This window comes from Pristis pectinata, chromosome 3 (assembly GCF_009764475.1).
Source record: "Pristis pectinata isolate sPriPec2 chromosome 3, sPriPec2.1.pri, whole genome shotgun sequence".
In the NCBI taxonomy this organism is placed as follows: domain Eukaryota; kingdom Metazoa; phylum Chordata; class Chondrichthyes; order Rhinopristiformes; family Pristidae; genus Pristis; species Pristis pectinata.
The window spans coordinates 119,436,468-119,450,331 of NC_067407.1; the positions used below are offsets into that span (position 1 = coordinate 119,436,468).

General features: G+C 38.7%; 1 protein-coding gene across 2 annotated transcripts in view; it reads right to left on the reverse strand.

Moving 5' to 3' along the window:
* Positions 1-13,864, reverse strand: part of LOC127568517 (4F2 cell-surface antigen heavy chain-like) — a 59,400-nt gene that overhangs the window by 14,049 nt on the left and 31,487 nt on the right. For both annotated transcript variants that reach the window (XM_052012370.1, XM_052012371.1), the window contains exons 5-8: positions 3,894-3,958; positions 1,466-1,652; positions 510-650; positions 302-409 (exon numbers count right to left, since the gene is read on the reverse strand). In XM_052012370.1, coding sequence (XP_051868330.1) covers positions 302-409; positions 510-650; positions 1,466-1,652; positions 3,894-3,958 — 501 coding nt within the window. The remainder of the gene's footprint in view (positions 1-301; positions 410-509; positions 651-1,465; positions 1,653-3,893; positions 3,959-13,864) is intronic.

A 13,864-nucleotide genomic window follows, 5' to 3' on the forward strand; every position in this document is an offset into this window, starting at 1 on the left:
CTTTAGATGTTAAGAGAAACAACACATATGGGGTTAGTGCAGGAAAATGGACTGAAGTGAATGATCAGCCATGTTCTTATTAAATGGTGGAGCAGGCACATGGGACCTAATGGCCTACTCGTGCTTCTATTTCCTAAATTCTTACAATCATATTCATTATCCACAATGGATACTAACATTCTTTACTTTCTGAAACCATTTTGAACATAGTTTCAAGAGTGGTTAACTATACATGTACTAACTAAATAATTTCATTACTATGTTATATTAATTACAAGAAATGCAAAATATTCATACATACACTAACAGTTGGTGTGTATACATTCAAATCTGGTGAAATCCAAGGAAGACTGTTCGTAAATCCAGCATACTTAGATTTGTCCCATCGCATTAGAGGATATTTTGATTCCTGTTACATATAGTGGAAGATTAAAACCAATCAATTATGAAATAATAATGATGTTTTAAGCATTATATTAATCTGATTACAACAGCAGATGTTTAATTACCTTGTAGTCCTTGAGAGCAATCTCATCACCGTAATGAAATAGTGGAGTCCCAGGCATTGTTAATAAAAGTATTGCAAACAATTTGATATGAGTTCCTTGTTGTCTTTGAAGGATCATCGATGCAATATGCCCTTCACCAAACTACAAGAAAGATTTATATAAAAATATCATTTGCATCTGAAATACATCTTTCTACAGAATGTAAACATTTCACTGGGTTTCCCTGTAGATACTAATTCCAGAAGTGCAATGGTGAAAAGACCCTTGTTTATTTCCAGTAAACACAAAAAAGGAACCATTTCCAATGGGCTTTATTTCATAGTGACTGAATGAGTCAGGTTCCTATTCTTTTACCAAGATTCCCAGGATTTTACCAACATTGTGGGGAGGTGGGGTGAGGGGGAGCGGGGTGTCAATGAGTTTATCTCTTCAATATTATATCCACTGCTTCACTGTGGTTGTATCAAACTTTTACTGAAAAGATGAAGCAAATTGATTTATTAAGGCTTTGCTAGTATTCTTAAAGAGGGTAGGCACATAATTTTTGGGGTAGGCAGAAGTGGGCTGAGGGTGGGAGTTGGATTGGATAGGATGTGTGTTTAGAGCTGGGAGACTAGTGTTCCATTTTTTTTGCCATTATTAAGCAGTACGCCATCATGCAGTGAGTTTAGGTCCTCATGCTGTACCTTGAAAATAAACACTTAACAAAAATTTTTGCTATGATATGAATTGATACTGTCATATATTTCTGATTTTCACTACATTCATTAGATACCCCAAATATTGAAAAATATTAATTTTTGCAAAACCATTTTAGATATTAAATTTAACCACTTTTCACATGGCCTATACAGATCCATTACATGATTAAGCAAGTGCCAATCTTTGAGCATACTATTTCAGAAATAAAGCATACTATTTTTATAGATAGAAATGTATCATTTTAGAATACTTACAATGAAGCCGCACCACTCAAACTCAAGCTTGTGATTATAATCGTCCAATGTTGAGGCCTTTTCAGTTATTTTAGAATTTGTTAACAGATCATTCAGATAATAAACAAAAATCATTACCCCAGGAACATTAATGAGGACTGAAATTAAGTAGTCATGTTCTTCCTTACTAGTAGCAATAATAAATATTCTGAAAGAAAATAGGATGTTATTGTGTTAATAGTATGTCACAAATTTCCAATTTTTACTTCATAATACTCTCATCCTTTTTATTTTCCTCGCCTGTAAAGGTACAGTTGTATGGGTAGTTAGCCCTCCAAAAATTGCATTGGATTCATTATAAGTGTAATAGGTGTGATTTACATGGATTTTCAGGAAGTTGATGAAGTCCCAACCAAAAGGGTGATCAGCAAAATTGAGGCCTTTGGAATTAAAGGGTCACCAGAAAACAGAAAATGTTGGACACATTCAGCAGGACAGGCAACATCTGTAAAAAAGCACAGAATTGATATTTCAAAATTCCCCTTTCTTCTTCCTCTGCTCTTTTGAAAGACACTGCCTGACCTGCTGAAGGTTTCCAGCAGTGTTTATTTTTGTTTCAGACTTCCGGTATCTGCAGTTTTCTTTTTGTTTTTCACCTGGGAAAAGAAATTGGCTCAAAGACAGAAAACAGACAGTAGTGGTAAATGGTTGTTTCTTTCAGATTGGAAGATGTAAGATGGTGATGTTCCATAGGGATTGGCGCTGGGACCATTGTTCAATTTTTGATCGACATACACACAGACATGGGTGTGCTGTATATAATTGATAAAACTGGAGATGACTCATGCTTTGAAGTGTAGGAAACCATGAGGATCATAATAGACTGCAAGAAGACAGACATATTGACTAAATGGGCAGACGTGGCAAGTGAAATTTAATATAGAAAAGTATAAAATGATATATTTTGGCATAAAGAACAAAAAGCGACAATACTGGTTAAATGGCATAGTTCTAATGGATGCATGTGAACAAAATGATTTGGAAGTACATGTGCATAAATCCTTGAAAGTGGAAAGGCACATTGTGAGAGTGGTATGTAAAGCACATGGGATTCTGGGATTCGTAGAGGCAATGAATACAAAAATACAAAAAAAAGGGTTATGTTTAATCTGTAACAACACTGGTCTGGCCATATCTGGCATATGGCAACCAATTCTGGTCACCACACTTCAGGAAGGATACATAGGTCCCAGAGGGTACAGAAAAGATTGACATAAAATGAGTCCAGGGATGAGAATTTTCAGCCATAAGGCTGGAATTAATAAACTGGAGTAAAACTTGAGAGGATATTTAAAAGTGATGTGCAAGATTTATGACTGGTTTAGATAGAGTAAATAGAAGGAAGCTGCCCCTATTAGCAGATAGTTCGTAGACCAAAGGACACATTTTTTAAAATGTTGGGAAAAAGGTAAAAGGGGTATGTAAGAAAACACTAATGCTCAGAGAATAATTCACTGCCTATAAGTGGGGTGGAAACCATACCGGTGCCTTCAAATGGGAATTGGATAGGCACTTGGGAAAGCATAATTTGTAGGGCTGTGGTGAAAGAATGAGAGACTGGGATTGATGGGATTGCTCCAATAGCAGCTGATGGGTCAAACAGCCTTATATATTCCATGATTCGATTGTATCCATATTTGTCCTATATAATTACACCCAGAAAACATAAACCTCCCCCAGAATTTTGATCTCTTCTTACTGAGCATAAGGTAGGAAGTCAAGGCAACATACTGTCAGCTCCTAAAAGAGTCACCGGCACAAATGCAGTCAAATCAGTATGTCATTTGAAGTGTTTTATAAACTCATTGATTTGATTAATTAGAGTACAAACATTTCAATATTTCTTTGTACCTGTATGCGTTAACAATAAGCTTTATAACTCAACTAAAGAGGTTACTCCCAGATTCAGTGAGAAGTGCAAGCTTATAAGCAGAATACAGAAAATTACATTATCATTGACCATTGAGTGAAAAAACAGTGTAAATGCATTCTATCTCATTTTGCAATTGAAAGCAGAAACGCTCCCAGAATTTTTCACAGAAAGATGGCTGTAATTAATTTGAAAGTCTGTTGCCATTCTGTGCATATAGGGTAGAAATTCTCCTGCTAGCTGTGTTTGCACTGAAAACTAAAAAGTCCAAAATGTTACAGTGCAACATTGCAACCATATAACATATAAGCAACTCCTAATTAATTAATAAAGTAATGGTCAATTATTGTACAAGAACAATCCAATGATCAAACAGCAAAATAATTTTACCAATTTATTTGTCAAAATACCTCAATACCATTTAATTGGACAAAATGTGCAATCACATACGGAATATAATTTTAAAACATTTGTAGTGTTGCACGTCATAAAAATACTAACAATTACTCTCAAACATACCTTTCTTTTGAACTTGAACTGTATCTTCTAGCTATTTTTTTCCATGTTTTCAGAAGTTCTATAATCTAAACCCAAATGGAGAGTACCATTTCTAAATGTAAGTAATTTAAGCATAATTAACCATACCATTTGCTCTTATATAAATGATTTAACTTTCAAATAAATAGGTGAGCCTAGGAATTGAAGCACTTTTTTTTGTTGAGTGCTACACAATTGAATTCTTAAGTATGTTGTTTGTAAATTGGGGAACCATCATCATTCTGCCTGAATAAAACATTCCAGAAATTTGATATAGCATTCCAGGCAGTCTTCTCTTGCCCAGAAAATATTTGGTGCATAGGAAGCACATGGAGTGATGTTATTCACCATGCTAAGTTTGAAACTGTAGAAGCTAAAATTGCACTTCTGAGCTCAATATCACATCATGAGGGAGTGTGCATTGTTACGGACTCGGTGAATGTCCCTTTAAGATAGAGTAGTTGTGTGTGTGTGTGTGTGTGTGTGTGTGTGTGGGGCGTGCTTACATCAACCAAAGATAAAGGACGTAATGACGTTGTTGAAGAGGTCAGTCAAAGTCGAAGAGGGAGAGAGAGAGAAAGGGGAGAGAGACACCAGCCTGCTAGTTTCTCTATCGATGGATGAGAAACAATAATTGTGTCTGTCACAGCAATCCACGTATGGAAATTGGAAGTAATCCGGTGGAGTTCACTTTGTTGCTGACCTGTAGAAGGAAACAGGTATTTGTGTGGACGACCACGAGTCGGATGCTTTTCGGGGTGAGGAAGTCACTACCCAGTAAACACTGAGGTGTCAATTGAGTTCCATTGCGGAACATTTGGATTTCGTAATTACACTCTCTATGTTCTCTACATCTATGTTTTATCTTCAGACAACGGTGGTTGTTGAAGAAGCCTTTGCTTATGTTTCACCTTATGGCTTGCTGAACTGAACTTTAAGAACCATTCCTGGACTTGGAGTTTGGGACTTTGCCACACACACACACACACACACACACACACACACACACACACAAAGAGTTTAGTTTTGGGGTTAATGTTCAAGGTTTAACATTTTTACTTCTAACATACTAACATTTTTACTTTTATTTTTCTTATTATCATAAGTAGTGATTAATAAAATAGTTTTTAATCATGACTCAGTGTGTTTCTTTTGTTGCTGGTTCGTAACAGCATGGCTCTTATTTTTAGGCAATTTGCATTGTCCACCATATTCCAGCTCGTGCTGCATGATTATGTTGTATCTTGTGGTACAGGGTCTATCCCATCTGCCTTGGCTTGTGATACCTGTCCATTCTAAGGTTTATACACCACAGCAATTTTACACTGACATTATAGGAAAGTGCCAACACACCCTGAAGGTAAGATTCCAGTTTTTGCAGCACTCCAATAGATACTTTAGCATGACCTGTTGCATGATCCTCAACCTTGGCAGCCGAGAGTCTCAATTTTTGCCTTAGGCCCTCAGCGGGAGGAAGAAAACTGGATGCGCAGGAGACTGGGGAGGTACAGATAGAGGACAGGAAAAGGAAGTTACTACATCACAGCAAATAGAAGCCCTTTCTGGATGTACTCTTAGGGCCAATCTTATTGCCCAGAAATTCTTCCCAAGGACGGCACGATAGCATTGCGGTTAGCACAAGGCTATTACAGCGCCAGTGACCTGGGTTCAATTCCCACTGCTGCCTGTGAGGAGTTTGCACGTTCTCCCCGTGACTGCGTGGGTTTCCTCCAGGTGTTCCAGTTTCCTCCCACATTCCAAAGACGTACAGGTTAGGAGTTGTGGGCATACTATGTTGGCGCTGGAAGAGTGGCAACGCTTGCGGGCTGCCCCCAGCATATTTTTAGCAACGCAAAAAAGACATATTTCACTGTGTGTTTCAATGTACATGTGACTAATACATAAATATCTATATCTAACATGGTTAAAAACTGAGGATGGGTTATTTTTAAACCACCTGACTTTGGTATTCAAAGGACAAAATCCTGTGGCAAGTTATTGTGTGACTTGCACTCTACACTTCAACTAACTTTTCCAAAATAGCCTTTGTAAACCATATTCAAAAAGTACTGTAAAAAGCTTCAAACAACTGAACCTAATCTGCCCATGACAGAAAAGCAGGTCCCACTAATGAGTAGATTCTAGAACAGTGAAAAAGCTATGGAGAAGGTGACATTTTCAAATTTAAATTTTATTTACAGCATGGTAACAGGCCCTTCCAGCCCAACGAGTCCGCGCCGCCCATTTTAAACCCAAATTAACCTACCTGTATGTCTTTGCAATGTGGGAGGAAACCGGAGCACCTGGAGGAAACCCACGCAAACACGGGAGAACGTACAAACTCCTTACAGACAGCGACGGGAATTGAACCCCGATCGCTGGCGCTGTAATAGCGTCGCGCTAACTGCTACACTACCGTGCCGCCCCTAACGCTACCTTATCTTATAGAAGATTCTCTACATTAAGCAGTTAAACAGTCCTGATGGCTGACTTTATAAGAGGTAAAATAGAGATTGCTTTATCATTAGTACCTCTGCTCATGAGGATTTGAGTATATCCAGAGGAACCATTAAATAAAATGAACAGGTTTCATCAATGATCCTGAGAGAAAATTGTTCTGATCAAGTCGCAACACCTACAACTGGCCTACCATCTACAGACTTGGCTCTCTCAGGACCTGTCAAAACAGGAAGACCAAATTTGTGACTCAATTCAATCACAAGTGACTCAGTAACAATGTTGAGATGTTATTTCTATTGATCTACGGGTGCTACTATAAATCTTGAAAAATCACTCATTAGAGGGGCCAAGGAAGTAAGGTAATTTGTGCTTATCTTTTACCTTAGCAAACTGCCATATTAAACACTGCAACTCAAAAAAGTGCTATATAAACCAGATGCCCAAAACACCAATCATCACTGTGCAAAGACTGAATGAGGATTACATACGACAAGACATCCCTGGAATCTTTGGTGTCTACTTTCTAAATGCAGGGTATTCTGGAGATCTGGACTGTCATTGCATCATTTGATATGGCAAGTCCACAACCAATATCAATGAAGAATCCTCTCTATTCCATTGGAAAATTACATGTCCTAGTATTAACATTATTTAAATGATTTCACCTAAGTGACCAAAATGAACAGTTTGACCTTTAACTGTGAAGATGGTAGGGAATACCTCCCCTGCACATGAAATAGCTTCCACTGTCCTGTTACGGTAACTACCTCATCATCAGGATACTTACAATGCATTACCCCATTCCCTTGCCATCCAACTATACCTCACTGACAGTGAATATCCAAGGGTACTAAAATGATTGCTCCTAAAATAGTAAAGTGCAGAGAGATAATAGTGTCTCAGAAAGGTATTAGGTAAGGTAATGGAAATATTAAAGCTCTCTATCCCCAATCTCTTATTTAACTCCTGCATCAGTTCCATCTCATTGTTAATGGAGAATTTTAAGGGCCTTCTGGCAGATACAGACCTTAAACAGAAAAGCTGCCTCAACAATGTGTCTGTCCTTACACAAATTCATTATCTAAAGGAAGATGTTACAAACATTAAGTGCATTGCATCATTAAGCACAGTTCATCTTCCTGAAGTCCTTTTCATCACTCTGTTCTAACATTTCATTCAAGTGGTTAGGCTAGAATGAATTTATGAGAGGATTTTATGAGGACAATTTTTTTTTCAATTAAAGTCAAATAAAACTTTCTAATTGGGCTGTCCAGTAATTTAAAGAAAAAAATCACAATTAGCTACGTGATTTAAAAAAAATCCTTAGCTTCCAGGTTTTGTGCAGCTGTAGTTTCAAAACTTTCTGAGCAACTACACAAATATATTTTTCCAGTAGAAAAACTAAATAGACCCATTGCACAGCGATGCAACCATTTACCTATCTTGTGAGAATCCTAAATACCTAAGTGGCATAGAGTCATACAACACTGAAGAAGGACCTTTGGCTCACCACGTGATGATAGGGTAGATTGTCAGAGGGTATTGATAGGGTAGGTAGTCAGAGGCTTTTCCCCAGGGCTGAATTGGTGGCCACAAGAGGACATAGGTTTAAGGTGCTGGGGAGTAGATATAGAGGAGATGTCAGGGATAAGTTTTTCACTCAGAGAGTGGTGAGTGCATGGAATGGGCTGCCGGAGATGGTGGTGGAGGCTGGTACGATAGGGTCTTTCAAGAGACTGTTAGATAGGTATATGGAGCTGAGTAAAATAGAGGGCTATGGGTAAGCCTAGTAATTTCTAGGGTAGGGACCTGTTCGGCACAACTTTGTGGGCCAAAAGGCCTGAATTATGCTGTAACTATTCTATGTTCTATGTCTATACCGACCATCAAGTACCCATCCATACTATTCTCATTTACCAGCACTTGGCCTGTAGCATCTGCTATGGCGGTTCAAAGTACCTGCCTCCACGATCTTCTCAGGCAGTGGGTTCCAGATCGCAACCACTTCTGAATGATTTATTTTCCTCAGATCCCCTCTAACTCCTCATCTTAAATACATGCCTTCTGGTTTTAGATATCTCTGTTAAGGGGAAAAATTCTCACTACCCACCTGATCTATGCCTCTTGTAATTCTGTACTGCTCTATCAGTTCCCCCCTCAGCCTCCTCCGCTCAGCCTATCCAGTCTGTTTTTGTAACTGAAATGTTCCATCCCAGGCAACATCCTGATAAATCTTTGCACCCTCTCCAGTGCATATTCGCTTTAGCATTTTCCCTATAGTTCTGAAACCTTTTGAATGGGCAAAGCAAAGATGAAGAACTGACAAAACAAAAGTAAATTAGGCTGCTCTTCTACTTCTGCTTCATTTAGGATCAGATAATAACTACAGACCAGGGGAGGGAGGGAAACAGAAAGAATGACAGAAACCAAAACATAGATTTTAAAAATGTGGTTTATAAATAAATAATAAATATTTTACTCTTTGTTTTCAGAAGTCATCGAACTTCTCTGTTTTATCAGATCAATAAAAGTAGTATGAGACTTGAAAGTCTAAATCAATATAAACAGTTTTAAAATCTGAAATTATACACCATATAAAGTTAGTGCAAATGCTTATTTCACATCATCTTCATTATTTAAAATGTTTCTATCCCGCTGTTATAAGACTATTGAATGGTTCCCTAGATAAGATGGACTCATGACTTCACAATCTACCTCATTATGACCTTCCAATTTATTGTCTACCTGCACTGCACTTTCTCTGTCGCTGTTACACTTTATTCTACATTGTGTTGTTTAACCTTGTACGACCTCAATGCACTGTGCAATGAATTAATCTGTATGAACGGTATGCAAGACAAGCCTTTTCACTGCACTTTGGTACAAGAGACAATAATAAACCAATTTCAATGTTTGCTTGAACAGAATTTTGGAACCATTGTTTTTATAGTTAGCAGAAATTTTCACTGAAACACTAAAAAGATCTACCACAAGATTTTTACAGAAATTTTTGAGGTGTTTGCCGCTTTTGTAATCCAAAAGCTAGTAAACATACAAGCTGGGTTAAATAATTTTGACACTCAAATGTAAGATTCTAAATTGTTAACTTCAGCAGTCATTACAAAGCAGCCAACTATTTATTTTGACAAAATAGGATCCTACAATGATTCTGTGGGTAGGTACATCAGATAAGGCAGTACAAGTTTGTCTCAGGCCAGTGGTTCCAGTCTCTACTGAATCTTGTGATATCAATTGTTGACTTGTTTATATTCTGGTTGTTACTTTGATGAAATTCCTCCATGTCTCCACCCTTCAGTCCCATCCCCAGCAAATGCCTAGCTTCTCAAGGAATGCTGTGCTCCTTCTTTTAACACATCTCCAAATTTTAATAGCTACTTCACTGGTAGCCCCCATCCTCCTCATCTTTTCAGAAGCCCAAATGCTTTAATGCAACCAAATGAAAACAGCAAGAACTGCACTCCCAATCTGTGTGCTTATTTTAAGTGCACATAAGCATTTTACATGTATAAAAAGATAATCCCCAAGGAAAAAAATTAAATAGGTAACTATGAATGAAGTGCTTTTTTGGTGTGAACCATAACTCGCAATCTGAAATTAGAATCCAATGACATCATGAGACTACTGCAGGATTCTGCATGTTCAGGATAACAAAGCAGGCAAAATTTGCTTGGTAATATTTTAATACTGCTACCACGCTCCAGGCCACATTGTATGTAATGTTATTGCTCACCTTACTAGCATAAGCATGAGAAGATACACAAATGGCACACAGTCAAATGGAGTTAACACACCTGACTGCTCAATGTTCTCTTTACAAAATTAGATTATAATGAAAACAATGGTCCCTGACATTGATGGCACAGATGATATCACGTCACAAGTGTTATCAACAACATCGTACAGCACTGAATCTAGAGTTACCAGGCAAACCCTCAGAGTAAAGCAGATGGATAGAATAAAATTTTGCAAATACAGCAGATTTCTATATAGTGAACATAGAACAGTACAGCACAGGAACATTCACTTTGGCCCAAGATATCTGTGCTAAACTCAATGCAAAATTAAACTAAGTCTCTTCTGCCTATACATGCTCCACATCCATCCAGTCATTGCATATTCACGTGTTTAACAGCCTCTTAAATGCCACTATTGTATTTGCTTCCTCCACTACCCCTGGCAGCCCATTCTAGGCACCTACCACTCTGTGTAAACAAAAGACTTGCCCTGCACATCTTCCTTAAACTTTCCCCCTCTCACCTTAAATGCATGTCCTCTAGTACTTAACATTTCTACACTGGGAAAAAGATTCTGACTGTCTACCCTATCTATGCCTCTCATAATTTTATAAATTTCTATCAGGTCTCCCCTCAGCCTCTGATGCTCCAGAGCAAACAACCCAAGTTTGTCCAACCTCTCCTTATAGCTCATACCCTCAAATCCAGGTAGCATGCTGATAAACTTCTTTTGCACCCTTTCCAAAGGGGCGAACAAGAATTGCAGACAATACTCCAAGTGCGGCCTAATCAAAGTTTTACATAGCTGCAACATGACTGACTCTTATACTCAATGCCCCGACCATGAAGGCAAGCATACCATATGCCTTCTTTATCACCCTATCTACTTGCATGACCACTTTCAGTGAGTTATGGGCTTGGACTCCAAAATTCCTCTGTATATCAATGCTGTTAAGGGTCCTTCTATTAACTGTATACTTTCCCCTTATATTAGACCTCCCAAAGTGCAACAGCTCAATTTGCTTGGATCAAACTCCATCAGCCATTTCTCTGCCCATATCTGTAGCTGATCTATATTCTGCCGTATCCTTTGACAGCCCTCTACAATGTCCACAACTCCACCAATCTTTGTGTCATCTGCAAACTTACTAAACCATTCTGTATAAACTTTGCATGCTCCTTACCACCAGTCTCATGTCATTAACAATCAAAGAACTCCATCTCTCTCAACTTGCAGCTGGGTAATGACCATAAATAACACTGTCTAATATCCAGGCAGCAATCTGCATTCCTTTATACTATTTCCCTAACCAAACCAGCAAGTTACAGACTGGCTGTAGGCAGATAGGCTATCTACAGATGTCTTATGAAAGCAGGCCTCTGAGGGTCAAGCCATTATTAGAAACTTGACAAAGAAAACAATAGGTATGCTCAAAAAACTTTTATGTGTGGAGACACTGGAGATTGTACTTGCTGGAATCTGGAGCAACATACAAAGTGCTGGAGGTACTCAGCAAATCAGGCAGCATCTATGGAAGGAAGTCAAAGTTTCCGGTTGAGACCCTTCATCTGGTCTGAAAGATAGAGGAGTGATAGCCAGTATAAAAAGGTGGAGGGAAGGGGTAGGGCAAGAGCTGGCAGGTGACAGATGAATCCAGGTGGGGGGTTGATAGGCAGATGGGGGCAGGGAGAGTGGGAATAGTGCCAGAAGCTGAGAGGTGATAGGTGGAAGTGACTAAGGGCTGAAGATGATGCATTCTTTCCAGCCTAATGGCATCTTTCCTATAGCAGGATGACCAAAAATGAACACAATGTTCCAAATGCAGCCTCACCAAAGTTGCATACAAATGCAACATAGCATCCCAATTTCTATACTCAATGCCCTGACTGATGAAGGCCAGTGTGTCAAAAACCTTCTTCACCATCCTGTCTGCCTGTGATGCCATTTTCAGGGAACCATGTACTTGTACTCCTATGTCACTCTGTTCTACAATACTCTCCAGGGCCCCACTGTTCACTGTGAAAGTCCTACTTCAATTGACTTCCCAAAATTCAACACCTTGAATTGTCTGTAAACTGAAATCTGCCATTATCTACATTGGTTCATGCAAATGTTTGATTATATGTCTGCAGGAAGGCCAACCTTCTCTTCCTACACTGGCAAAGACGAAATGAAAGAGGTAAGAGGCTTGTGATGTGGGATAAGGGCAACAAAGTATTGAAAGCATCAGCAGATTGCATGCAGTGCGGATTGCATCAGAGGTCATAAGAGAAAAACATAAGGCATGAAGGAATGCTGATCAACATTTCCAATAGCACTACTGTTTACCACAGCAGCAATATTCCTTCTTCCCGTATATGGCTGGCACATATTTGTTGTGGGAGAGATGGGATAGGAAGGGATGCCCTCTAGTATTTGACATTTCCCCCTTGAGAAAAAGACCCTATCAATGCCTCTCATAATTTTATATATTTCTATCAGGTTACCTCTTAGTCTCCAAATCTCCAGGGAAAGCAATCCTCACAATACTCCAAATGTGGCCTAAGCAAAGTTTTATACAGACAGCGGTACTCCTACCTGGATAACTCGAGTGAAGTCACTGAACATAATTTTTTTTTTAGTTTTGGTTGTTAAACTGTTAGCACTGAATGGCATTCCATTCTCCTCACTATATTTCTGTCTGCGATGTGGGCAGGGGAGATGGGCAGTGGGAGAGGTGATTAGAAAGAATCCATCTGCTTCTATCCACGGACTGTAATAAAAGCTTACTGGTAATATAAAATTATAATGCTTTGTCAGTGTTTGTGCAGCATTTTCAATACTCATGGGATGATTACAACACAGAAAGTAGACCATTTAGCTATCATATTATGTCAATTCTCCAGCTGATCAACTCACTGGTTTCAGCCCCCAGATCCTTCTGTGTAAACTTGTAAAATAGAACATAGAACAATTACAGCACAATTCAGACCCTTCGGCCCACAAAGCTGTGCCAAACATGTCCCTACCCTAGAATTTGTCCTTTCCATAAATTTATCCACCCCCCTCTTAAAGGTCAGAATAGAATCTGCCTCATCTGATAGCAATGCATTCCATCTTTCAACCAAACATTGTGCAAAAAGGGGTTTCCTCATGTCACTTTAATTCTCTTGCCCTTTGTTTTATAACTGTAACCTCTAGTTCTTGACCGCTCCACTAAATGGAGCAACTTCCCCGTATTTACTCTATCCAGACCCATCATCATTTTTTCTTACTTCTGTTAGACTTCCACTTCGCCTTCTCTTCTTTAAAAACAGCTCCAGACTCTCACTTCATTCTGCTGCTAAGTATACCTCCATTTTAAGAAATGCTAGTTCCCTTGAAGGATCATTAGAGAAGCACGATATCCTGACCTTCTATTCAGCCTGAAACTAATAGATAGTGCAGGTTTCATATCCACAAGATCATAATCAGCACACTGCATGAACATTATATCCTGCTTGAGTTAACTCTTATACCCAACTCTGTATTCACTTGTAGGCCCAGCAGAATTTCTGAGGCAATATCTTCCACGACTGCAGGAGTGAATTTCACACCCTTACAACCTTGTAAAGAACTTACCCCCCTTCTAAACACAGGGGATTCTTCTAGATGATTTCAACTACTGGAAACAGTCTGTTTCTCTCTAATCTATTTCATTTTTTCACAATTTTTGACACTTTTGTCACAATACCCCATAATCTATATCAATGTTTTTG